This window comes from Myotis myotis, unplaced genomic scaffold, assembly GCF_014108235.1.
Source record: "Myotis myotis isolate mMyoMyo1 unplaced genomic scaffold, mMyoMyo1.p scaffold_m19_p_18, whole genome shotgun sequence".
In the NCBI taxonomy this organism is placed as follows: domain Eukaryota; kingdom Metazoa; phylum Chordata; class Mammalia; order Chiroptera; family Vespertilionidae; genus Myotis; species Myotis myotis.
Window position 1 is genome coordinate 42,569,864 of NW_023416322.1, and position 24,647 is coordinate 42,594,510.

Here is a 24,647-nt window from a genome sequence, read left to right on the forward strand (position 1 = left end):
GCCCCTTCGCTCTGAAGAAAGTTGTCGCACAGACAAACGCTGCAAAAAACATGTAAACCAACAACTGCCAATATATGGGAATGTGTTCTGAGATCTTGAAATAAAGGTAATTTTGAGTTAAACTTATAAGTTCAGGTGTGTGTTAATGAGACCAGAACTCTAGACGGTATTTCCATTCAGAATCACGCCGTGAGCATTTAATGCGTCGGCCGCGGGTGTTAGTTTCCTGCGCGCCGGTGTCCACGTGCTGTCTTAGGGGTTAACTTAGGCAGGAGAGCGGCCGGTGCCCACGATGCCGCGTGCTTATGGCGCAGTCGGACGCACTGTTTCGTTTCCAGACAGTCTGGCTGCGCGTGTCTCCACTCCCAGGAGCCTCACCTCCTTCCATCAGGTTCTCCCGGTGTCCGCGGGGGCGGCGGGCACACGGGCAGGGCTCCAGTCTGAGTCCAGGCTGTAGACGTGAAGCGCCCCGGCCAGTCGGGCTCCCAGAGAGCTCCTTTCCGCAGCCACGACCACTTGGTTCTGGAGAGACAGAGCATTAGTCATCAGAGGACCTGGAGACATGGGCCGGGACCTCGGCTGTCTTGCCCACCTGGGGCCCAGAAGGCCCGCTCCTCACCCACGCCCGTACCCGTCCCAGCCCACCAGAGGGTCCGCTCCTCACCCACGCCCGTGCCCGTCCCAACCCACCAGAGGGCCCGCTCCTCACCCACGCCCGTGCCCATCCCAGCCCACCAGAGGGCCCGCTCCTCACCCACGCCCGTGCCTGTCCCAGCCCACCAGAGGGTCCGCTCCTCACCCACGCCCGTGCCCGTCCCAGCCCACCAGAGGCAGCAGAAACAGCTCAGGTGGGGCCTCGCCTGGTTCCGGCTCCCTGTCCTCAGTCCCGCGCTCCCCGGGCGCCGAAGGGACAGAGCTGTGAACCCACCTGTCCTCGAGGACCTCTCCCATGGGGTGTGTGTATGGTGAGGGGTGTTCCTCTCTTTCCCAAGTGAAAACAACCTGTCTGAATGAGGCCCCCCCCAAACCCCAGCCCGGGGACAGCATGCCGGAGCCCAGCCCTGGCCCCACCTTGTCCTGGGACGGCACGGTGACCAGGCCGCTCCCGAACCGCGAGCTCGCCTGCAGAGAGAGCGGTGACAGGCCCTGGGAGACGCGCCCCGCGGACAGCTCCCAGGAGGGGCAGGGCCCCCGCAGCCCCCCTCACTCCCGGTACTTACTTCCGGGGAAATCAGGACGTGCTGGGCCTGAAAGACACGGTGAGGGAGGGGGCTCAGTTCCTAGCCCACATGGGGTTTTTCGGCCAGTTCTCCCTGAGCCCCGCCTCCCCGTCTGCAGGAGCCTAAAGATGCACGTGCTCTCCGACACCAGGAATTCCCCTGAGAGGAATTCAGGCCAGAAAAAGCACATGTGGCCCAGCTGGCGTGATCGATGAACCAGGAGGGCAGGGTTCGATTCCCGGTCAGGGCACATGCCCGGGTTTCAGGCTTCATCCCCGGGGTGGGTGTGCAGAGGAGTCAGCCGATCCATGATTCTCTTTCTTCATTGATGTTTCTATCTCTCTCTCCCTCTCCCTCCCTCTCTGAAATCAATAAAAATATACTTAAAAAAAGAAAAATATGTGCGTAAAAGTGTCTATATGTGAATATTACATATAACAGTGGCTAAATGAACTACGGCTCACCTACAGATAAAATATGTGACAACCGCTAAACATAAATGAGATGCTGGGGAGGCACTGGAACATGTTGCACGTTGGCAGGTAAAGCAAACACGGGGCAGCGCTGTGTGTGGTGCGGAGCACAGTGTGGCCGGCGGGGGAGATGCGCGCAGTGTGGCCGGCGGGGGAGATGCGCACAGTGTGGCCAGCAAGGGAGATGCATGCAGTGTGGCCAGCAGGGGAGATGCATGCAGTGTGGCCAGTGGGTGGAGATGCACGCAGTGTGGCCAGCAAGGGAGATGCGCGCAGTGTGGCCAGCAAGGGAGATGCGCGCAGTGGGGCCAGCGGGTGGAGATGCGCGCAGTATGGCCGGCGGGGGAGATGCGCGCAGTGGGGCCAGCGGGTGGAGATGCGCGCAGTATGGCCGGCGGGGGAGATGCGCACAGTGTGGCCAGCAAGGGAGATGCACGCAGTGGGGCCAGCGGGTGGAGATGCGCGCAGTATGGCCGGCGGGGGAGATGCGCGCAGTGTGGCCAGCAAGGGAGATGCGCGCAGTGGGGCCAGCGGGTGGAGATGCGCGCAGTGTGGCCGGCGGGGGAGATGCGCACAGTGTGGCCAGCAAGGGAGATGCGCGCAGTATGGCCGGCGGGGGAGATGCGCACAGTGTGGCCAGCAAGGGAGATGCGCGCAGTGGGGCCAGCGGGTGGAGATGCGCGCAGTATGGCCGGCGGGGGAGATGCACGCAGTGTGGCCAGCAAGGGAGATGCGCGCAGTGGGGCCAGCGGGTGGAGATGCGCGCAGTGTGGCCGGCGGGGGAGATGCGCACAGTGTGGCCAGCAAGGGAGATGCGCGCAGTATGGCCGGCGGGGGAGATGCGCGCAGTGTGACCGGCGGGGGAGGGCTGTGCTCCTATCTGCTCTGGGCTCCCCGCAGGTGCCGGGAGCCTCCCTGCTCTCCTTTCTCCACATAAAGGGGCCTGACACCAACCCAATAGCTTTGATGCGGATTCGATGTATCATCAAGTTCTAGGGAAAAATCCTAGAAGGTTCGCAGGCCTTATCTCTGCAGAGTGGAATTCGAGGTAGATGGTCTTTCATTTTTCTTTGTACCATTTTGTGTAAATTTTTACAATAAACTTTCATTAACTTTTTCAAGTTAAAAAATAACTTTTAAATTGGAAAATAAGTGTGGCCAGGAGCTGTGGGCCCAGGAAACGAGGCGGGGGACCAGGACGCAGGGGGGGAATGGGCGCAGTGGGCGGAGCCAGAGCTCACGGGGCACCAGGTCCCAGTGGCGAGCTGCGGGGCAAGAACGAGGCGGCTGGGCCTTTAAAACGCAGCCGAGGGCTGTGTCCTGACCAGAACTCGGTTCCGATAAAGACGGTGTGTGCCAGAGTGGACGCGACCCCGCAAGGCCGCAGAGCCGCCTGGGACCCGGGTCGCGCTCTGCCCGAGAACCCTACCTTCTCCTCTGGACACGGGGACGTCCAGGACTTGCATTTGCCCGTCATGTCGCCGAAGAAGGTGTGCCTGCCGTTGTAGACATAGACACGGCCGTCCTCTCCCCCGATGAGCCCCGAGGTCATGTCCGCGATCCTCAGGGGGGCGGCCATGAGGACCTCGTCTGTGATGGTGAGACCAGCGGGAAGCGCCCACTCCCTGGCCCCCCCACTGCCCCTGCTCCTGGCCGACCGCCCGCCCGCCTCCCACAGGCGCCCAGGCCGCCTTCCCGCAGCCGAGACCCCGGCTTCCTGCTGATCATTCCACACTGACGTGTGGCTCTGACATCACCCGCCACCACCTTCACACGGGACAGCTCACTCTCACTGATGTCTCCCCCTCACCCTTCCTCTCTGGAATCAATAAAAATGCACACGTACATATAAAAAAGTACAGCTCAGCCCGGCCGGCGTGGCTCAGGGGTTGGGCATCGGCCTATGAACCAGGAGGTCAGCGTTCAGCTCCCGGTCAGGGCACAGGCCCAGGTTGTGGGTTCGATCCCCGGTGTGGGGCGTGCAGGCAGCCGATCAGTGATTCTGTCTCATCATTGGTGTTTCTATCTCTCTCTCTCCCTCTCCCTTCCTCTGAAATCAATACAAATATGTGTGTTTTTTTAAAGGGACACCTGCAGCTTTGCGCAGTGGCAGTATCGTAGCCACTGGTTTATCTGAGGCGCGATTATCGCTAATTGAAAAAGTGCAGCTCCCTCTCTCTGTACACCTGGTGCTGGTTGAACCTGACATGGCTGGGGCCGCCAGGGGTCAGGGGGGAGGGGCCGTGCTGGGAAGGAGGCTACCTAAGCCGTCACCGTCCAGGTCGCTCAAGTGCAGGGCGCCCCCGAAGCGGGAGAAGCGGCGGTCTCCGCTGAAGGTGCTGAGCAGGGCGGGCCGGGCGGCCGGGCTCAGCCGGTACATGCGGGCGACCCCGCCCTGGTGCAAGGTCATGGTCAGGAAGGCCACCTTCGACACGTCGTCTGGAACGAACCACACCGTCAGGGCCGGGCTCTCGACACGGCACAGGACGTCGAGCCCCGAGTGGACTCCTAGCCGGCGTCGGCTCCTGTCCGCGGGACCTACCGTGCGTGGGGGCGCCCACCAGCAGCACCGGCGTCCGCGCCCCGTTCACCATCACGTGGCCACTGGACAGGGAGGTGCCCAGCTTCCCCATGGCCTGTGGAGGGTCACGAGTCAAAGGCCGGCTGGGACAACGTTCCCCGCGGCGCCCGTCCTGGGGGAGGGCGCCCTACCTTGTCCCCCGAGATGGAGAACACGCTCTGGCGGCCGGGCGGGAAGTAGCCGTCCACCCGGCCCAGGCTCTGCTTCTCGTCCCGCGAGTGGAACAACTGGCCCAGACTGGAAGGGAGCACACGGGGCGCAGGGGCCCGGGGCGGGAGCTGGCCTGGTGCTCAGGTCCCCCGCCAGGTCCCCCCTGCGCACCGGGGTCCGTCTGGGTGGGAGGCCCGGTGTTGGGACCCTCCGATACCAGGCCCACCCTCTGCCCGGCTGACAGCAAGGACAGGGGTGCCCGCCAGTACGGGCTGACTTGTCCCGCAAATCCACAGCTGAAGCCCTGGCCCCCACCCCTCAGACTGTGATGGGATTTGGAGGCGGAGTCTTTAAGGAGAAGATTCAGTTAAAACGAGGCCGTCGGTGCCGGCTCCAGCCCCAGCCCTGGTCGGGGGCGTGCGGGAGGCACATGGATGTGTCTCTGCATTGCTGTCTCTCCCCCTCCCTTCCACTCTCTCTAAAAATCAGTGGGGAAATGTCCTCGGGTGAGGATGAGCAAAACAAATAAATGAGGTGGTCAGCGTGGGCGGGCCTAACGCCACGTGACTGGCGTCTGTGGGAGAGAAGGACAGCTGGACGGCAGGGAGGGAAGGCCAGGCCAGGGGCCTGTGATGGGGAGGGGGGCCTGGAGACACCAGCCCGGCAGTGCAACACCCAGAGCCGAGAGGACAAGTCCCGCGGAGCCCGGAAGCCATGGCCCTTCACAGGGGCAGCCCTGGCCCCGAGCACCACTTCTCATGGCTACGGAGAACCCGCGGCCTCGCCCAGCCTCCGCGTCTCCCCGGCTGAGCACTTAGCCGTCTCCCAAGCCCACGAGGGGAGGGGACGAGGGGCCCAGCAGCGCCCGCTCACCCGCTACTGTTCTTCCAGGTGGGGCTCCCGGCCAGCAGCAGCGTCCTGTTGTCCAGGCGGACGGCGTGGAGCGAGTAGCCCAGCCACGCGAAGTCCTCCTCGCCCCCCACCCGCCAGTCGGCCGCCTCCACCTTCAGCTGGTCTGCAAGACAGGCAGCCCCTGGCTTTACTCAGGAGGCCAAGAGGGAGGGAAGATGGGAGGGAAGGAGGCCTGGAGGGAGGGAGGCCTGGAGGGAGGGAGGCTGGGAGGGAGGGAGGCCGGGAGAGAGGGAGGCCGGGAGGGAGGAGGACAGGCGGCCCTCTGTAGGTAATGATGGACGGACGGGTTCCCCCCAGAGCTCTCGGACACCCCCACCCCTATCCCAGGCCCCAACGTTAGATGGACTCGCAGGTCCCGAAGGAAGTGCTTCTCGGGTGCCCGCAGTGTCCCTGCTCTGTCACTGGGGGACTCAGGCTAAGCCACTGGCCCTGGGGCCTGGGCCCAGAGGCCGGGCTCCCTGTCCTCGGGGACACCGCGTACCCTCCCCAAGCGCCTGTAAGGGGGCGGCTGCGGGACTGACGCGGGAGGACGTGGGGTGAGGAGGAGAGGCCCGGGACCGAGCAGGGACTACCTCCGTGGCGTCGGCCGGGGCCGGAGTAGAAGGTGGCCACCATGCCCCGCTGCTTCCCGCCGCCCGGCGCGAAGGGGGAGCCCAGCACCAGGTCGGGCGCGCCGTCTCCGTCCACGTCAGCCGCCAGGAGCCGCCAGCCCAGGTTGCAGTACGTGTCCTGGGGACGGAGGCCACGTGTCCTCACCTGGGCGGGGACGCCCAGCCCCAGGCCCCACCGGCCGAGGGGACGTACCTGGCAGGAGATGGTGACGTCGGGGGCCTGGGACAGTTTTCCTCTCTTGGAGCCGAAGTAGACGTACACCGCGCCCTGGCGAGGACAGGCCGGCCGGCAGTGAGGTCGGGAGAGTGGGAGGACCAGGCAGTCCCGTCCGTCCCACGGGCAGACTCCCGTGACGGACACGGGCCTGGGCCCCGCTGGTTCCCGGGGCGGGTGGGAGGACCGCCTGGCATTTCTCTGCCTCGAGGTTGTTGTAGCCCCAGAGCAGGCGTGGCCTTGGTTCTGCCGCCCCAGGGTCCCTCACGGGATGTGATGACCCTGCCCCCGTGTGCGAGGCCCAGCGGTTAGGACGGCAGCCTGGCCCGGCTGGGTCTGTGCCCGACGGAAGCCCCATGGCCTGGACTGTGTCACCTTCCTCCCCCCCCGCCCCCGCACCTCGGGGAGCAAAGCATTTGCTGGGGGCAGGAGGCAGGAGGCCAGGAGGCAGGAACAGGTGTGCCAGGGGCCGAGGCCTCATCAGGGACCGAAGGGGGCGCCCAGGTCACCCACCCAGACGCTGGGCCGGCTCGTCCGACCGTCTGCTGCTGCCAGCGGCTCGGCCCCCCTCCGCCCACCCCCTCCCCCACCCCCAGCCTGACCTTGTAGGTGAGCTGCTCGGAGCCCGCAGAGGGGGCGCCCACGGCCAGGTCGGGCAGCCCGTCCCTGTTGAAGTCCAGCACGGCCAGGGCGGAGCCGAAGCGGCCTGCGGGCTGGGGCAGCAAGTCCTGGGCTCAGCTCGGCTCAGGCAGCCCTGAGACAGCCGCGCGTCCCACGCACAACACGCAGCGCCCGTGACACAGGAAGATGGGGAGCCCGGGATGGAAAGGTCTGGAAACCCCGGGGCCCATGTGAACACCAACGAACCAAAAACCCACCCTTCACCCGGGACTTGCCCGAGGAGCGGGCGCCCCTGTGGGAACGCCGCCTCACCTGGGAGCCCTCCAGGACCCCGTGGGCCTCGGCCTCCAGGTCCAGGTCGATGGGGGGCAGCCCCAGGTCGTTGCCGTAAATGAGGTACACGCGCCCCACGTGCATGTGGCCGGGGCGGCTGTAGCCCGGGGCGCCCACCACCAGGTCGCCGTGCCCGTCCTGGTTGAGGTCGGCCGAGGTCATCGCCCTGTGGGGACGAGAGAGCCCGCCTGGTGTCTGCTAACAGCTACGCTGTTGCCCGGCCGGTGGGCTCAGCGATTGAGCGGCGACCTATGAACCAGGAGGTCAGGGTTTGATTCCCGGGCAGGGCACAGGCCCGGGGTGCAGGCTCGATCCCCAGTGGGGGGCGTGTAGGAGGCATCTGATCAATGATTCTCTCTCATCATGGATGTTTCTCTCTCCCTCTCCCTTCCTCTCTGAAATCATTAAAAATATATATTTTTTAAAAAATAAAAGCTACACTGTTCCCGTCACCACACCACTGTCTGCGCTTCTCCTTCTAATGCTGTCACTCCCCAAACCTGTGGCCACCTGTCCCCGCGCACAGGACCCCGGCAGCACCCGGTGCGCCCCAGCCCTGCAGGTGGGGCAACTCCGCGAGGTTGGTACACAGTCCTGACCGACGTGAAGGAGACATCTTAGCGTTACAGCCACGTAACCAAGGTAACGCTGATGATGACGAATGGACGGACAACAGGGGCCACTCACTCCATCGGTCAAACGACAGGGACAGGCACACAGAGCCAGACACACGCGCACCCACCAGCCCAGCCTCGCGTAGGGACAGGACAGGAAGTACGACGCCAGGGGGCTGGACACGTGCTTCCGCGGCCGCTGGGAGCTGCCCGTGAAGAGCGTCCGCAGGTTCCTCTCCAGGGTCTGGTACATGAAGGACATCGAGTCCTGGAACGAGAGTCGTGGCGATGGGGGAGGCCTTCTGTGAACCGGGCACAAGCAGCCCCCCCGTGGGAGGCCGACCGTCCCTGACGCGGGCCCTGCAGACACAGACGCAGACGGGAGAGGCCTGGAGTGACCAAGCGCTAGCCAGACCCTCGCGAGTTCGGGGACACAAGGGAGACCGAGGCCAAACGAGGGCCCAGGCAGCCCAGAGCAGCCGCTGGGGGCCTCTGTCCATTCCCCCTGAGCCAGCGGCCCTCCCGCGGCGGCTCGCCCTCCCGCGGCGGCTCTGGCACAGACCAGACTGGCGGCCGAGGGCCTGGGGCCTGGCACACGCGAGTGCCTCTCAGGGAGCGTCCGCCACACAGCCCGTGAGGCCGCGGGACAGGCCCGCAGGGGCCCTCTCCTCGCAGAGCGGACACCCCTCACCGAGGTCCAGGAGTCCACGCTGAAGACGGCGCCCCTCGCCGTGTAGTTTATGTTCTTCCCGGCGTCCTGGGGGAGGGAGGCAGTCAGGTTTCTGTGGGCGTCGCTTTTCTGCACTTGGGAGCTGGAGAGCGGGACAGACCAGAACCACCCTGAGCTGAAGCATGTCATCGCCTCAGTCACAGGTTCAGAGCCCATTTTGTGTTTGTTTTTTAATCCTCACCCGAGGATATTTTTCCATTGATTTGTAGGGAGAGGGGAAGACAGAAATATCAATGTGAGAGGGACACATCGATGGGTTGCCTCCTGCCCGAGGCCTGACCAGGGCCCGGGCCGGGGAGGAGCCTGCAACCAAGGTACGTGCCCTTGACCTGAATCAAACCCGGGACCCTTCTGTCCACAGGCCGACATGCTGTCCGCTAAGCCACACGGGCCATGGAGTCCCTGACAGTCCCCCCTCTCGTCCCCGTGCTGCACGAGTTTCTGCCTAAAGCTACACAGTTCCTTACAAGGCACCACCGTCCGTGTCGCGCTTCTCCGTCTCATGTCCTCGTTCCCCAAACGCACAACGATGTGGCCCCAGGAACACGGACCCTGACGAGCACCTGGGGCCCATGGTCCCACCCAACGAGGAGGAATGTGTCACCTGCACTATTCACTGCCCAGCCCTGAATGAAATGTGCAGCCTGGGCACCCAGTCCCACACCCGATCAGGCCCGGCCTCGTCCTCAGACACGGCCTCACTGGCCACTGCTCCTCAGGGTGAGGCCTGGGAGAAGGTTAAAGGTGAGGCCTGGGTCAAGGTTAAAGGTGAAGCCTGGGTCAAGGTTAAAGGTGAAGCCTGGGTCAAGGTTAAGAGTGAAGCCTGGGTCAAGGTTAAAGGTGAGGCCTGGGTCAAGGTTAAGAGTGAAGCCTGGGTCAAGGTTAAAGGTGAGGCCTGGGTCAAGGTTAAGAGTGAAGCCTGGGTCAAGGTTAAAGGTGAGGCCTGGGTCAAGGTTAAGAGTGAAGCCTGGGTCAAGGTTAAAGGTGAGGCCTGGGTCAAGGTTAAGAGTGAAGCCTGGGTCAAGGTTAAAGGTGAGGCCTGGGTCAAGGTTAAGGGTGAGGACAGCAGTAGCGGCATCACTAACACCACTCGCTCCCACGTGATGGTGACTGAGCAGCAGGCTGGCGTGTGCCTCGCTGAGCGCCTACTCGTGCCCAGCCCGTCCCGTGATTCCGCTCTGAACCCACCGGCTGGGAGGGCACACCCTCAGTGAGCATGTCGCTGGGAGCCAGGCTGGGACACTTACCCCTGGGGGCTGGTCCGCTGGCCGCCGCAGGCGATGAACAGCGGGTTCTCGGGCAGGCTGCAGTCCCTGCGGGGCAGCTCGGGGTCAGGCCTCCTCCAGGGGGAGGGGGAGCGACTGAGGAGCCTCCACAGCTACCCAGGCCCAGCCGCCCGCCCTGCCCCGCACCGCTGAGCTGCCCTGAGCCCAGGAACCCGCTCAGACCCCGTGAGGGCTAAGTCTGCTTTTTAAAATCTTTGTTGTTGTTGTGTTTCATTTCAGAGAGGAAGGGAGAGGGAGAGAGAAACATCAGTGATGAGAGAGAATCAGGGGCTGGCTGCCTCCTGCACACCCCACACTGGGGATGGAGCCCGCAACCCAGGCCTGTGCCCTGACCGGGAATCGAACTGTGACCTCCTGGGTCATAGGTCGATGCTCAGCCACGTGAGCCACGTGAACTTTATAAAACAGACACGTGCAGGCCATCCCCCTGTGGCCACATGTTCAAACCCCGCCCGTCACACTGAACTCCCTTCTGACAGCAGCAGCAGAGCCCAGGCAGGAGTGCGCACCAGGCGCCCGGCCACCAGGGCCACCTCCGCCCCTCCCTCCCAGCAGCCCCGGCGGGACCCTGCCTGCCATTCACGGAGGAGGAGGCGGAGCTCAGGGAGCGCAGGCGTGTGCTCACAGGAACCCGCGAGGGCTGTGGGACGCAGGGGCGGGGCGTGGGGGAGGACAGGCCGCTCACCGGGTCCCGTGGGCCAGCATGTGGCTGGTGAGGCGGTAGATGTTGGTGGACCAGAAGGCCATGTCGTCCAGGCCCCCGAGGAAGTAGTCCTGGAACTGCTCCACCAGGAACGGGGACTTCCGGGAGTAGGTGGGGTAGAGCTGGGGGGACATAGCGGGGAGACGGCATCGGGCGCTGCCCGGGCCCGCGGAGCCTCTCGCGGGGCGGTCCCGGGGAAGGAGGCTGTACCTTGGAGACAGCCAGCACCTCGCCGTACCTGCAACACACAGTGAGCGTGGCCGTGAGCTGTGGCCCCACAGAGAGCGAAGCAAATAACGAAGGAAGAGCTGCATCAACTATCGTGTAAGCACCCAGGGCCAGCTAAATCCACCCACCAACCCGCACTGAAGACACAGAGCCACCAGGACGGACACGGGGCCCCCCAGATGGACACAGGGTCACCAGGACGGACACAGGGCCCCCCAGACGGACACAGGGCCACCAAGACGGACACAGGGCCCCCCAGACGGACACAGAGCCACCAGGACAGACACAGGGTCACCAGGACGGACACAGGGCCCCCCAGACAGACACAGGGCCACCAGGACGGACACAGGGCCTCCCAGATGGACACAGGGTCCCCCAGACGGACACAGAGCCACCAGGATGGACACAGAGCCACCAGGATGGACACAGGGTCCCCCAGACGGACACAGAGCCACCAGGATGGACACAGAGCCACCAGGATGGACACAGGGCCCCCCAGACGGACACAGAGCCACCAGGATGGACACAGAGCCACCAGGATGGACACAGGGTCCCCCAGACGGACCCAGGCCCCCCCTGATGGACACAGGGCCCCCCAGACGGACACAGGACCATGCAGATGGACACAGCGCCCCCCAGACGGACACAGGGCCTCCAGGACAGACACAGAATCACCAAGACGTGGGCCAGGAGGCGGCGACACGCTCCTGTGTGATTCTCCGGCCGCACTTACATCTCCAAGAACTGAAGGTAGGTGCACTCGATGATGACGTGCTTGGTGATGACGTCCTTGCCGTAGAGCTTCCTGTAGATGCCCAGCAGGTCCTCGACGGGCACGTACCTGGGGGAGCGGCAGGATCAGGGCCGAGTGTGGACTCGGAAGGTGAAGGCGGTAGTAGAGGTGACGCCACCTGCGCGCCATCCCTCGCCTGCCGTGCGGGGCCACCAGAGGGCCTGCAGGGCGGTGCCTGGTCCCAGGCGCATGTCGGCGCCGCACCGGAGCCATCACCTAACACGTCTGAGCCACACCCCAGGAGGGAGGCTCCCGGGTGCACGGGTGTTTGGTTTTGTGGGTTCAGAGTCCCAGGAGCAGGGCAGCCTTTTTACTCTTTTCAGTTGAAATGGTCTCAAGATCATTGTTGTAAGACAATGGCTGCCACCCGACCCCCGGCTCCCCGGCCCGTGAGGAGGGGGGAGAACTGGGTCGGGTCACAGACACAAGCTGTTTCCCGGGGGGGACGGGCAGCGCCTCCGCTCTGTGCTGGGCGCCCCTCCGCTCCTCCCACCCCCCCGCCCCGCCCCCTGCTTTCTCCCCGAGGCCCTAGCTCTCCAGACGTCAGTGTCTGTGAGAAAGAATCTGTTGGGGCCCAGTTTCTATTTTTACAAGAACCCAGGATGGTCCTTCCAATAAAAATAGCCTAAAAGGCTAGGTTTTTGTTGAAAATAACAAAAATAATTTCTTATGTCAATCACCAGGCAAGCAAGAAAGTGAAAAATTTCCAAAGGCCCCAAACCAAGGGACACTGAGAGGCGGCAGCGCGGTGCGGACGCCCCCGTGTCCCCCCTCTCCCTGGGCGCCGCGGCCCGCGGGCCTCCGGTCACCTGAGTGACTCGCTGGTTCTGGGCGCCCTTAGTTCTGAGGCAGCTGGACCAGGGACAGGGTGGGCACTGCCGGGACATCTGCCCCACCTCCCCCCCCCCCCCCCCGCCCCGTGCCTCTTGTCTCTTTGGTCTGCAGGCGTCCTCCCCAGGCAGCCCTCCCCCCTCAGGGGCTGGGACTGGGGACAGACTCCGCCACCTCCGACAGCTTCGTAAACATTCAGAGAAAAAAGCCGTGTGACCGGGGCGTGGCTGCAGCGGCACCCGGTCAGGCCACGGGGGGGGGGGGGGGGGGCAACAGCGTTACGGGCGATGGAGGCCACGGCTTCGTGACCCAGGCTCCGCGTGCCAGGCAGGTGCCAGGCAGGGGCCAGGCAGGTGCCAGGTTTTGAAACCTGAATGCTCCTAACAACGTCCTTTCAAGCACGTGGACAGCAAAAGGGCAGGAGGAACGAAACCACCCACAGGGGATTCTAAGCCACCCCCTCGGGGACCGCGAGGCGGCCGGTTAAAAGGAAACGGTGGCTCCTTCCGGCCGCGGCACAGGGCGCCCTGCCACTCAGGGAAGGCGCCCTCTCTCCTCTTCACTGCGACCCTCAGACCCGGGAGGAGCCCGCTGTGCCGTCTGTGCCGTCTGTGCCGTCTGGTCTGCAGCTCTGCTGTCTGCGTCCACACAGCACAGGCCCGAGGCCGGTGAGCTCCGCCTCCCGGGGGACAGGGCCGCGCTCCGTAGACGCGTGTACACGGCGCCTGTCTGCCGCTCCCGCTCTCACCAGTGCCGCGCGAGGTAATTAAAGCTGAACTCGAACTGGCTCAGCACGTCTCCGCCTGCGGGAGCAAAACACGGCACGGGGGTCAGAGACCACAGGGGCAGCGCTGCCCACAGGCTCCCGCAACCCGAACTGTGAGCGCTCGACACTGTTACCCGCGTCCGCTCAGCTGTTACCCGCGTCCGCTCAGCTGTTACGCACGTCTGCTCAGCTGTTACACCGTCCGCTCAGCTGGTTACCCGCCGTCCGCTCAGCTGTTACCCGCGTCCGGCAGCTTGACCCCGTCCGCTCAGCTGTTACCCGCGTCCGCTCAGCTAGTTACCCGCGTCCGCCATCTGTTTACCCGCTCCGCTCATTTGTTACACGCGTCCGCTCAGCTGTTACCCCCGCGTTTCCCGCTCAGCTGTTACACGCGTTCCCGCTCAGCTGTTACACGCGTCCGCTTCACTGTACACACGTCTCTCGCTGTTACACGCGTCTGCTCAGCTGGTACACGCGCCGCTTCAGCTTTACACGCCTGCTCACTGTTACAACGCGTCTGCTCAGCTTTTTACCGCGTCTTCTCAGCTGTACACGCGTCGCGCTCATCTTTTACCCGCGTCCGCTCAGCTGGTCACCCGCGTCCGCTCAGCTGTTACACACGTCCGCTCAGCTGTTAACAGCCGCTCAGCTGTTACCCGCGTCCGCTCAGCTGTTACCCGCGGTCCGGCTCAGCTGTACCCGCGTCGGCTCAGCTGTTACCCGCGTCCGCGCTCAGCTGTTACCCGCGTCCCGCTCAGCTGTTACCCGCGTCCGACCTCAGCTGTTACCCGCGTTCGGCTCAGCTGTTACCCGCGTCCGCTCAGCGTTACACGCGTCCTGCCTCAGCTGTTACCCGCGTCCCGCTCAGCTGTTACCGCGTCCGCTCAGCTGTTACCCGCGTCGGCTCAGCTGTTACCCGCGTCAGCTAAGCTGTTACCCGCGTCCGCTCAGCTGTTACCGCTCCGCTAGCGTTACACACGTCCGCTCAGCTGTTACACGTCCGCTCAGCTGTTACCCGCGTCCGCTCAGCTGTTACCCGCGTCCGCTCAGCTGTTACCCGCGTCCGCTCAGCTGTTACCCGCGTCCGCTCAGCTGTTACCCGCGTCCGCTCAGCTGTTACCCGCGTCCGCTCAGCTGTTACACGCGTCCGCTCAGCTGTTACCCGCGTCCGCTCAGCTGTTACCCGCGTCCGCTCAGCTGTTACCCGCGTCCGCTCAGCTGTTACCCGCGTCCGCTCAGCTGTTACACGCGTCCGCTCAGCTGTTACACGCGTCCGCTCAGCTGTTACACGCGTCGCTCAGCTGTTACCAGCGTCCGCTCAGCTGTTACACGCGTCCGCTCAGCTGTTACCCGCGTCCGCTCAGCTGTTACCGCGTCCGCTCAGCTGTTACACGCGTCCGCTCAGCTGTTACACCGCGTCCGCCTCAGCTGTTACACGCGTCCGCTCAGCTGTTACACGCGTCCGCTCAGCTGTTACACGCGTCCGCTCAGCTGTTACACGCGTCCGCTCAGCTGTTACACGCGTCCGCCTCAGCTGTTACACGCGTCCGCTCAGCTGTTACACGCGTCCGCTCAGCTGTTACACGCGTCCGCTCAGCTGTTACACGCGTCCGCTCAGCTGTTACACGCGTCCGCTCAGCTGTTACACGCGTCCGCTCAGCTGTTACACGCGTCAGCTCAGCTGTACACGCGTCCGCTCAGCTGTTACACGCGTCCGCTCAGCTGTTACACACGTCTGCTCAGCTGTTACACGCGTCCACTCAGCTGTTACACACGTCTGCTCAGCTGTTACACGCGTCCTCTCAGCTGTTACACACGTCTGCTCAGCTGTTACACGCGTCTGCTCAGCTGTTATACGCGTCCACTCAGCTGTTACACACGTCTGCTCAGCTGTTACACGCGTCTGCTCAGCTGTTACACGCGTCCGCTCAGCTGTTACACGCGTCTGCTCAGCTGTTACACGCGTCCGCTCAGCTGTTACACGCGTCTGCTCAGCTGTTACACGCGTCCACTCAGCTGTTACACGCGTCTGCTCAGCTGTTACACGCGTCTGCTCAGCTGTTACACGCGTCTGCTCAGCTGTTACACGCGTCTGCTCAGCTGTTACACACGTCTGCTCAGCTGTTACACACGTCTGCTCAACTGTTACACACGTCTGCTCAGCTGTTACACACGTCTGCTCAGCTGTTACATGCTTTTGTTGTTTTAGGTGCAGGCATGTCTTTATGGAAGTTGATCTTTTATTTATTTATTTTTTTAAATATATATTTTATTTTTTTTACAGAGAGGAAGGGAGAGGGATAGTTAGAAATATCGATGAGAGAGAAACATCAATCAGCTGCTTCCTGCACACCCCCTACTGGGGATGTGTTCGCAACCAAGGTACATGCCCTTGACCGGAATCGAACCTGGGACCCTTCAGTCCGCAGGCTGACGCTCTATCTACTGAGCCAAACTGGTCAGGGCTATGGAAGTTGATCTTTTAAAATCTTAGCGAGTGAAGCATGAATTGAGGGGGAAAGTGACCCCGTAACCAAAGTGCTTTTCGCGCTAAGGAAAGACAGGCTGCGACGTTCCTTCAGACGCCTCCGCTCACCATCCCGGTTGGATATGTACAGGTGACTGCCTACAGAGAAGGGAGGCAGCTACCGACTAAGAGCTGGTGCGTTAGCAGACACGAGGTCATGAACGTCCATCTGATATAAAAGAAAAGTGTTTCTAAAAAAGGGGTGGGCAAACTTTTTGACTCGAGGGCCACAATGGGTTCTTAAACTGGACCGGAGGGCCGGAACTAATATAAATTCAAAGTGTTTGTGTGAACTAATATAAATTCAAAGTAAACATCATTACATAAAAGGGCACGGTCTTTTTTTTTTTTTTTTAGTTTTATTCATTTCAAACGGGCCGGATCCGGCCCGTGGGCCGTGGTTTGCCCATGGCTGTTCTAAAACTATAATGCAAGTCAATAAAATGTGATTTTTTTTTTTTTTTTCAAAAAATACACATGTACACAACTGCTCGGAAGTGCATGGCTGTTAAACGAGGTGTGCCCATGCGCTGGGTAAACCACAACATGAAAGCAGAAAGCAGTCAGTATGTGCTGCTGGCAAGATATGACAAAAACAACACACACGCACACACAGCCCGGCTGGCGTGGCTCAGTGGGTGGGCGTCCACCTATGAACCTGGAGGTCAGGGTTTTGATTCCCGGTCAGGGCACAGGCCCGGGCTGCGGGCTCCATCCCCAGTGGGGGGCGTGCAGGAGGCAGCCGATCCATGACTCTCTCTCATCATTGATGTTTCTCTCTCTTCCTCTCTGAAATCAATAAAAACGTATTTAAAAATACACTTTTAAATAGTGGCTTCATTACACATGAAATCTACCGCAGAAGAGACCTTGGCAAGTGAGAAAACTTACCAAAATCTCCAGCCGGGTGCGCCTCGGAGTAGGAGCCGTGAAAGTCCATCTGAGGAGCAGAGAACCACCGTCTCAGGCATCGCCGAGCGGCTGCTCCTTCCCCGCGGGCGGGCGGGCGGCCGCCGAGGGTGCGGGCGGGCGGCTCAGGGTCCAGGGAAGCCCTGGGCTTTCCTCCTTATTCCCATTGATCTGCTGGAGGAGTCACACTGGCCGCTGAGCTGCCAGATGAAGCTGCGGGGACGCGTGCGCCTGTACGGCAGCCACCTGTCTCCCCGAGTCCTCGCCGCCTCACAGAACCCTGTCCGCACTGACGGACGGGGCTCCGGAGGCTGAGGCCCCGGGTGAGACCACAGTGCCCCTGGGAAATGGCATTTCCACTCAGGAAGCTAAAAAGGAAAAAAAGCCCAAAATAACCGGCCGGCGAGGCTCAGGGGGTGAGCACCGACCTAGGGACCAGGAGGTCACGGTCTGATTCCCATCAGGGCACAGGCCCGGGTTGCGGGCTCATCCCCAGTGTGGGGCGTGCAGGAGGCAGCGATGCATGACTCTCTCTCATTGACGTCTCCCTCTCTCCCTCTCCCTTCCTCTCTGAAATCAGCACAAATACATTTTTTAAAAAGAGGAAACCTACTAACTGCGCTTTGGGCAGGAAGCCTATCCCGCGGTGTGAGCGCCGGACGTGTCCCTTTCCCTGGGGGGCCCCTCTGACCTCGGGCGGCGGGTCCCCGGGAAGGCTGACGGGCGGGCACTCACGGCGGCCATGGTCCTCAGGAAGCCCTGCTCGATGCCCAGGCTGTGCCAGCTGACGTCGGCCACCATGTGCGACGTGACGCCGAACAGGAAGGCCACCAGCTTCTCCGTGTCCTGCCCGCACACACACCGGCCTTGAGCCTGGGCACCTCCACGACGCCCCGTGGGGCGTCTCAGTAAGCGTGAGCTCAAGGGGGCCAATGGGGGGAGGGGGCATGTGTAATTCTTTCAACAATAAAGATTTAAATAGAAATAAAAATAAATGCGAGTTCATTTCCGTTACTGACGCTTAATGGAAAATCCATGTCTAGCCCTGGCCGGTGTGGCTCAGCGGATAGCGCACCGGCCCACAGACTGAAGGGTCCCGGGTTCGCTTCTGGTCGAGGGCACGTACCTTGGTTGCAGGTGCCCCGACTCTGGTCGGGGTGCGTGCAGGAGGCAACCGGTGATGTTTTAGTCTCTCCCTCTCCCTTCTACTCCCTAAAAACCAATGGAAAATATCCTCGGGTGAGGATTAACAACAAAAATCCGTGTCTAGTTACCAAAACCACGGAGGACCTGTGCCGTGTTTCAGGTGCTTCCCGATGAACTAGCGTCGGAGCAAAACGGCCCCGTGACCTGCCCCAAACTCGCAAAATAATTTCACGTGTGAACCAGCGCCTGCCGGTCCCGGGTGCTGTGCTTGGCGTTGAGGGCAGAGCGGGGTGGGGGCAAGGAGGCCAAGGACGAGGGCCCACCTTCTCCCAGGGCGGGGGGTAGCGCTCCCGGATGTAGTGGACGCTGGCGTTGAGGAAGGGGGTCCAGTGGGTGCTCTCGGACACCTCGTGAAAGCGCCCTGACAGACAGAGCCAGGGCTCAGGACCTGCCTGGAGAAGCAGGAGGCCCCCTCCCCCACCCCGCCCCCCGCACCGCCTCCCTCCACCTGCCCTCCAGGCCTGTGGGCGCTCCTGTGGGCCCCAAGGAAGAGGGGAAGGGCAAGGGACCCCAGCTCACGGGACCCCAGCTCACGGGAACGCAACTCTGAACTCAGCCCAGGGCAGGTGGGAGACGGGGGGGTGGGGCGGGGGGCCTCACCTCTCTGGCAGATGCCCGGGTAGAAGGCGTCGGGAAACACGGCCCCGGCCTGGTACGCGTCCCGGTGCTGGAGCAGCAGCTGAGGGCGAAGCAGAGGTCAGGGCAGGGTCCGCAGATGGAGGCGGGACCGGGTGGAGGGAAAATGAAATTCACGTGGAGGCCAGCGCGACTCCCCAGCCTGCAGAGCCCGGCTCTCGCCTGCGGACACAGCCTCACGGAGAGCCCATCCCCGAGGGAACGGCACCCCTCATCTCCATCCCCGCGGAGCGGCCTTGCCCCCGGCTCCCCGGGACTGGTGTGCAAGGCGCTCAGGCCGCAGTGACAGGCAGTGACGGAGAACAGCAGAGGGCCTGGCTGTCCGCCCGTGGCCTGCGCTGCAGAGGAAGGCTGTGCTGTGGCTGCGGGAGGGTTAACGACACCTGCTTCCCTAAAAAAAATATGTACTTTTTATTGATTTCAGAGAGGAAGGGAGAGGGAGAGAGAGAAACATCAGTGATGAGAGAGAATCCTGGACCGGCTGCCTCCTGCACGGCCCCCACTGGGGATCGAGCCCACAACCCGGGCCTGTGCCCTGACCAGGAATCGAACCCTGACCTCCTGGTTCACAGGTTGATACTCAACCACTGAGCCTCGCCAGGCGAATGGAAATTTAGGACTAAAAATGCAACCATGGCAACAAAAACGATTGCCCCAAATGGTGCACGTCAGCCCCGTGTGCCTGCCGATACGATGCAATGAGAAGAATCTAGCATCCCTTCGATGTGTTACCATGTTTCTGCCAAAATATACCTGCAGCAGAATCTAATGATAGGGAACCGGCAGGCAAAGCTGAAAGTTACTGGACTGCCCTTTTCCAAAGTCAAGGTCACTAACGACAAGGGTGGGCCTGTCCCCGGTTGGAGGGGGTCCCTGGGAACCCACACCTGAGCACAGACGGGGCCCGGGTCCTGGAACCCCGACGGGAGCCTGAGGCCCCGGAGGAGCCGGACGGAGGCCAGGGGCGCGGGCAGCAGTGTTACGTCAGCGTCGATTTCCTGAACGAGAGGATCACGCTGTGGTCACAGGACAATGGCCTCGTTTCCGGGAATCACACCACGAAGAGTTAAAGGGCAATCAGGACCACGTCGGAAAAATCAATGTGCAGAGGGAGGGCGAAAAGGCAACTACGACGTTGCCAACAACTGGGGACACCGGGCAAAGGGCACTCGGGAGTGACTTGTCTGTTCCAACTGCCACGGGTTTTACAACTTTCCAAAACGAAGAGTAAAGCAAGGAACTGGCTGAACACGTGCTGGTGCGCTCCGGGGAACAGGAGACATGTGACTCTTAAAACTTATTCTGAAGCCCTCCAGTGACATGGAAAGATGCCTGCCACCTTAAATGCAAAGAGCAAGTTATAAAATAATGTGGAGACTGTCGTCACTTTGGGGGGAAAAGTACTAATAAATGCAGGAACACGCCTGGAGACATAAAGCAAAATGTCAGCGTTGTCATCGGAGGGTTCCTTTGCTGCAGGGAGTTACCACTTTCACAATCGGGAGATGGAACCTGTTCTGGGCGGGCGGGTGGACAGCCATGAGGGAGGCGCAGTGGGCCTCACAGTCTCGCCAACGGGTGCCCGGTTTCTCCGCGTTAGGCATTGCTCCCAATTCATTTGGTCGGCACCAGTCTTTAAGGAGCAGGCGCCTCCGGATGTTTCACCAAAAGACAACCCAGAGCCAACCCAACACGGACCTGGAGCGCGCAGGCTGGCCGAGCTGTTGCAGCCCAGCCCGTGGGGATCCGCCCGTGTGCCAGCCAGCCAGCCCCCTGCCCACGCCCTCTGCAGCCTCGCACCAACTGGACCAGTGAGCCGCGTTCCACCCTCCCCCGAGAGCAGGCTGTGGGAAGGAGGAGAATCTGCAAGGGTCCACATTTGCAGATAAAAAACATAAATCAGCCCCCCGTGTTTGGAAGGGATCGGAGGGTGTCATTATAAAAGGCCTCTGTGAGTTAAAAGGGAGGGGCGAGCACGCGGGCACTCAGGGATTTCCAGTGACATGTCTGCGTGCGTTAGCACCAGTGCCGGGGGAATGTGCCTTTTAGCCCAAAATATTACTAATGGTTCATAAAGACATGAAAAGGCTCTGAAAGTTACTGGTTAAGTCTGCAAGGACCTTTGGCACCTGGAATCAGAGAAAAATCAGACGATACCTGTCTATAGTTGATGCTTCCATCCTGTAGGTGGAGAAATTCGAGAGCTCTGTGTCCTGAGAAAGAGACACACACATCGATCAAGTTCAACCACATGCTGAAAACAGATGCCCAGACTCATTTTAAAAGGCAAATATAACCCGACTGGTGTGGCTCAGTTGGTGAACGTCGGCCTATGAACCAGGAGGTCACAGTTGGATTCCCAGTCAGGGCACATGCCTGGGTTGTGGGCTTGATCCCCAGTAGGGGCTGTGCAGGAGGCAGCCGATCCATGATTCTCTCTCATCACTGATGTTTCTCTCTCCCTCTCCCTTCCTCTCTGAAATCAATAAAAACATATATTTAAAAAGAAACAGAAAACATAATTTTACTAGAGGCCCAGTGCACAGATTCGTGCACTGGTGGGGTCCCTCGGCCTGGCCTGAACCCTCTTGCAATCTGGGACCCCTCGAAGGATGTTGGACTGCCGGTTTTGGCCCAATCCCCACAGGCCAGGCTGAGGGACCCCACCAGTGCACGAATCCATGCACCGGGCCTCTAGTATGCATATAAGATCTTTGGTTAATCTCTTCCTGCCCTCCCCCGCTTCCCTCTCAGATTCATCAGTCTGTTCCATGTGTCCATGCCTGTGTGTTGAGCGTCTGCCCCCTGGTGGTCAGTGCGCATCATAGCTACCAGTCGAACGGTCGGACGGTCACTTAGGCTTTTATAGAGAGAGATGGTTGTAACTGTGAAGGTAGTGGGAAGTGAAAATGAAGTTTGTTCTCACTGGTCATTTTCAGCAGCCATAGTTACAGCCATGTACTGTTTATGTAATATAAGTTCATATAAATACCAGGGCAGTACCCCACGTCTGCATGATGATTTACGTTTCCTGCTCACCCACTCCACGCCCCGGGCTAAGCTAACCGCCGAGGCCTCAGCCCCTCCTGTGTGAAAGCAAGTGATGCCCACCTGCAGCCCATGGAGAGAGCGAGAGGAAACCAGTGCTGCGACGAGCGTGGCTGGCACCTGGCAGGAGCTCAGCAGACAGAAGTCAGCCCGTCCCAGAACCTACCTCGCCACACCCCCGAGCATAAGCCAGCGGGAGAGGCGATGCCGGCCCCACGGGGCTGAGCCGGAGGGAGCCCAGGTGTGTCCTTATCGCGGGACGACTTTACTCGGACAACCAGTCTCAGAGGCCGCCTGCACCACCCACACGCCCACAGGGGACACCACACCCGACCTCCTTAGAGTCAACATTCCTCCGAAGAGACGCTCGAGGGTGATTCATGCCTCATTTCTATTGGGAATCACCTCCAGTTTTTCTTTTTTGTTGTTGTTAATCCTCACCCGAGGATAATTTTCCATTGATTTTTAGGGAGAGTGGGAGAGGGAGGGAGAGACAGAGAGAAACATGGATGTGAGAGAAACACACCGATGGGTTGCCTCCTGAACGAGCCCCAACCAGGGCCCAGGCTGGGGAGGAGCCTGCAACTGAGGTTGGTGCCCTTGACTGGAATCGAACCCGGGACCCTTTGGTCTGCAGGCTGATGCTCTATCCACTGAGCCACACTGGCCAGGGCCACATCCAATTTTTAAATTCATACAAGAAAACAGCCACTGCTGTAGACATCGGTGCCGTAAGAGACTCGGCCGGGCACAGCCCACACAGGCAGCCGGGACCAGGACTCTGCGATTTACGGACTCAGACCCCTGGAAGAGGCGGACTCTGACGCACTGACTCACACCCATGTCCGCCCTCCACACAGCCCCTCTGTGAGGCGAGGGAACGTGAGCCGCCATCTTCATGACACCTTCCACCCTAGTCACTAAGTGAGGTTACAGCTTCCTCTTACGTAAAACATCTTCAACGTCACAGGCTAGGAGCTGCCTTCAGTTACGTCCACGTGAACATGTTTATACATACTTAACCTATCTCATGTTGTTAACGTGTATTCCCCTGTGAGGACCTTTGCTTGGCACCTGCTCGAGAAAGGCAAGCCAGGATCTGATTTTGTTGGCATTTTGGATTTCATCCATCTTGCTAATTGCTGAGCTCTGAGGATTAAAAACGTGAAAACTCCCATTGATGTTGGTTCCTCCTCGTCGGCGCACTTCCATAGTTTGAGCAATTTCACTTTCCTAGAACTGTACGATTCATTAAGGAGGCCAACTCCCTCCTGCTTTCATATAAAAATATATATTTAGTTGATTTCAGAGAGGAAGGGAGAGGGAGAGAGAGAAACGTCAACAAGGAGAGAGTCACTGACTGGCTGCCTCCCGCACGCCCCCTACTGGGGATTGAGCCTTCAACCCGGGCATGTTTCCTGACTGGGAATCGAACCCGTGACCTCCTGGTTCGTAGGTCGATGTTCAACCACTGAGCCACGCTGGCCGGGCCTGAAGCCGACCCCTTAAAGCCACCTGACCCCGGGACCCGCTCCCGTGGCCGCACACGTACCTTCCGTGGACTTGCCCGTGGGAAGCATTCCTCACACCCCGCACTGCACCCCCGCCCTCCCTCCTGGAGCCTCTGTCCCCCCAGCGCCTCACTCTCCCCGACAGGAGCTCCAGACCCCCTAGCTTCCTAGCTCTCCTCCAAGCCCACCCACAGCCCCCAAGCCTGGAGGCCTTGGCCCTGGCCTCTCGGCTCCCGGTGGGCGGCCAGCACAGCAGGACACCGTCCCCCACACAGGGCCGGACTGCCGGCCGCTCCACCTCCCTGACACACTCGGCGTCCCCCGCACCACGACCCGCCCTGCCGCACTCACCTATTTCTATGTGGGTCGAAAGGCCGCACGGCGAGCCTCCAGGACACAGGGCGCCCAGCGCGAGGAGCAGGCAGCACCAGACCCTGCAGGCAGACAGGCCCGCGGCTCAGGGCTCCCGGGGCTGGGACAGACCCCGCCCCGCCCCCCACCTGCCCCCAGTCCGGCCCGACCCTCCGCTCTCCCGTGAGCAAGTCGCTGGCACGGAAACCAAGCCTCGCTTCTAGAGAATATCCTTGGCCGGGAATTAGCTGTTTACTGTTAACTTCCCCCAACGGCAAGCACCTGCAGGGAGACCCACGTGCCCGCCCCGCCCGTGGGAGCAGCGGCTCCTGCGAGGCTCCCGGCTTCCCCTCTAACGCGGAGTTATATGGAGTCACGAGCAAAGCGGCCTCCAAGCATTTGCTTTCTCTCAAAAGCAGCCTCCCTGTCGCCCGGGGCGTCCCTGGCCCGGCCCCTCACCTTCCCAGGGCCGCCGGCCCGAGCATCCTGTCCCGGCCGAGGCTCCTCGGACTCCGCCGCCTGCGCTGGGACGGCCGGAGGACCAGCTGGGGTGGCTTCTCCCTCCGTGTTTGGCAACAGATACTGACACTCGTGTGGGTTACACAAGAGCAGCCAGTCCTGCTCTCTCCCCTGCGTTCCCAGAGCTCCCTGCTGTGGGGCCGGATTCCTGCAGCCCCAGCCAAGACGCCCGTCCCACGTGGGGCGGGGGCAGGGGACAGAGGCAGGACCCAGGCTCAGGGCTCCCAAAACCCTGGGCTCAGCACACACCTGCCCGGTGCTGTCCGGGCTGCAGCCCCTCATTGTGGGGACAGTTAGGTGAGTCTTCGTGGGGGTGACGCTGAGCTTAGAGCTGAGCAGGTTGCGCATTAAGAGCCAGAAGGGAGCCGGCCGGCCTGGCTCAGGGGTTCAGCATCGACCTATGAACCAGGAGGTCACGGTTCAGATCTGGTCAAGGGCACACACCCGGGTTGTGGGCTCCATCCCCAGTGTGGGGCGTGCAGGAGGCAGCTGATCTGTGAGTCTCTCATCATTGATGTTTCTCTCCTCTCCCCTCCGCTCTGAAATAAAAAAATATATATATAATAAATGAATGAATAAAATAAAAATTATTTTTTAAAAAGCCAGAAGGGAGACCCTCAGGGGGAGGAAAGGACGCCCGCCTCAGCGGGGCGGCTGGGAGAGGAGCCTGGAAGATGGGATATCTTCGCTCCTCAGCCGGCTGCCAAGTTTCCCTGTAACCTAACTCAGCCTCCCGGGCTCCTCCGGCCTCGGGCGCTGCTGGAGGCCGAGCCCATGGCTGGTTGTTTTGTTTGGCTGACAGGGTGTTTTACAAACATGGGCCAACTTTCTTGAAGTGGAAACATTCACATAGAAATTCAGATTTTTAGCTCTT

The 24,647-nt window shown here is 61.3% G+C and overlaps 1 protein-coding gene across 2 annotated transcripts; it reads right to left on the bottom strand.

Moving 5' to 3' along the window:
- Window positions 1–169: 169 nt before the first annotated feature.
- GPLD1 (glycosylphosphatidylinositol specific phospholipase D1) lies at window positions 170–23,894 on the bottom strand. 2 transcript variants are annotated; one of them, XM_036342426.1, is made up of 26 exons: window positions 23,714–23,893; window positions 23,255–23,337; window positions 20,502–20,557; window positions 18,309–18,387; window positions 17,972–18,069; window positions 17,238–17,348; window positions 16,485–16,533; window positions 13,049–13,103; window positions 11,410–11,517; window positions 10,659–10,686; window positions 10,431–10,570; window positions 9,707–9,772; window positions 8,421–8,541; window positions 7,858–7,997; window positions 7,095–7,281; window positions 6,764–6,874; window positions 6,141–6,215; window positions 5,909–6,065; window positions 5,298–5,439; window positions 4,406–4,511; window positions 4,236–4,329; window positions 3,956–4,132; window positions 3,123–3,283; window positions 1,221–1,247; window positions 1,072–1,122; window positions 170–522 (listed from the first exon to the last, which is right to left on the bottom strand). In XM_036342426.1, the coding sequence occupies exons 1-26, from the start codon at window positions 23,737–23,739 to the stop codon at window positions 388–390; spliced, it is 2,583 nt and encodes an 860-aa protein (XP_036198319.1). In that variant the 5' UTR covers window positions 23,740–23,893; the 3' UTR covers window positions 170–387. The 2 variants fall into 2 exon arrangements, with proteins under 2 accessions (XP_036198319.1, XP_036198320.1); XM_036342427.1 differs by lacking the exon at window positions 1,072–1,122 and having other exon boundaries at window positions 23,714–23,894.
- Between the last annotated feature and the right edge of the window lie 753 nt (window positions 23,895–24,647).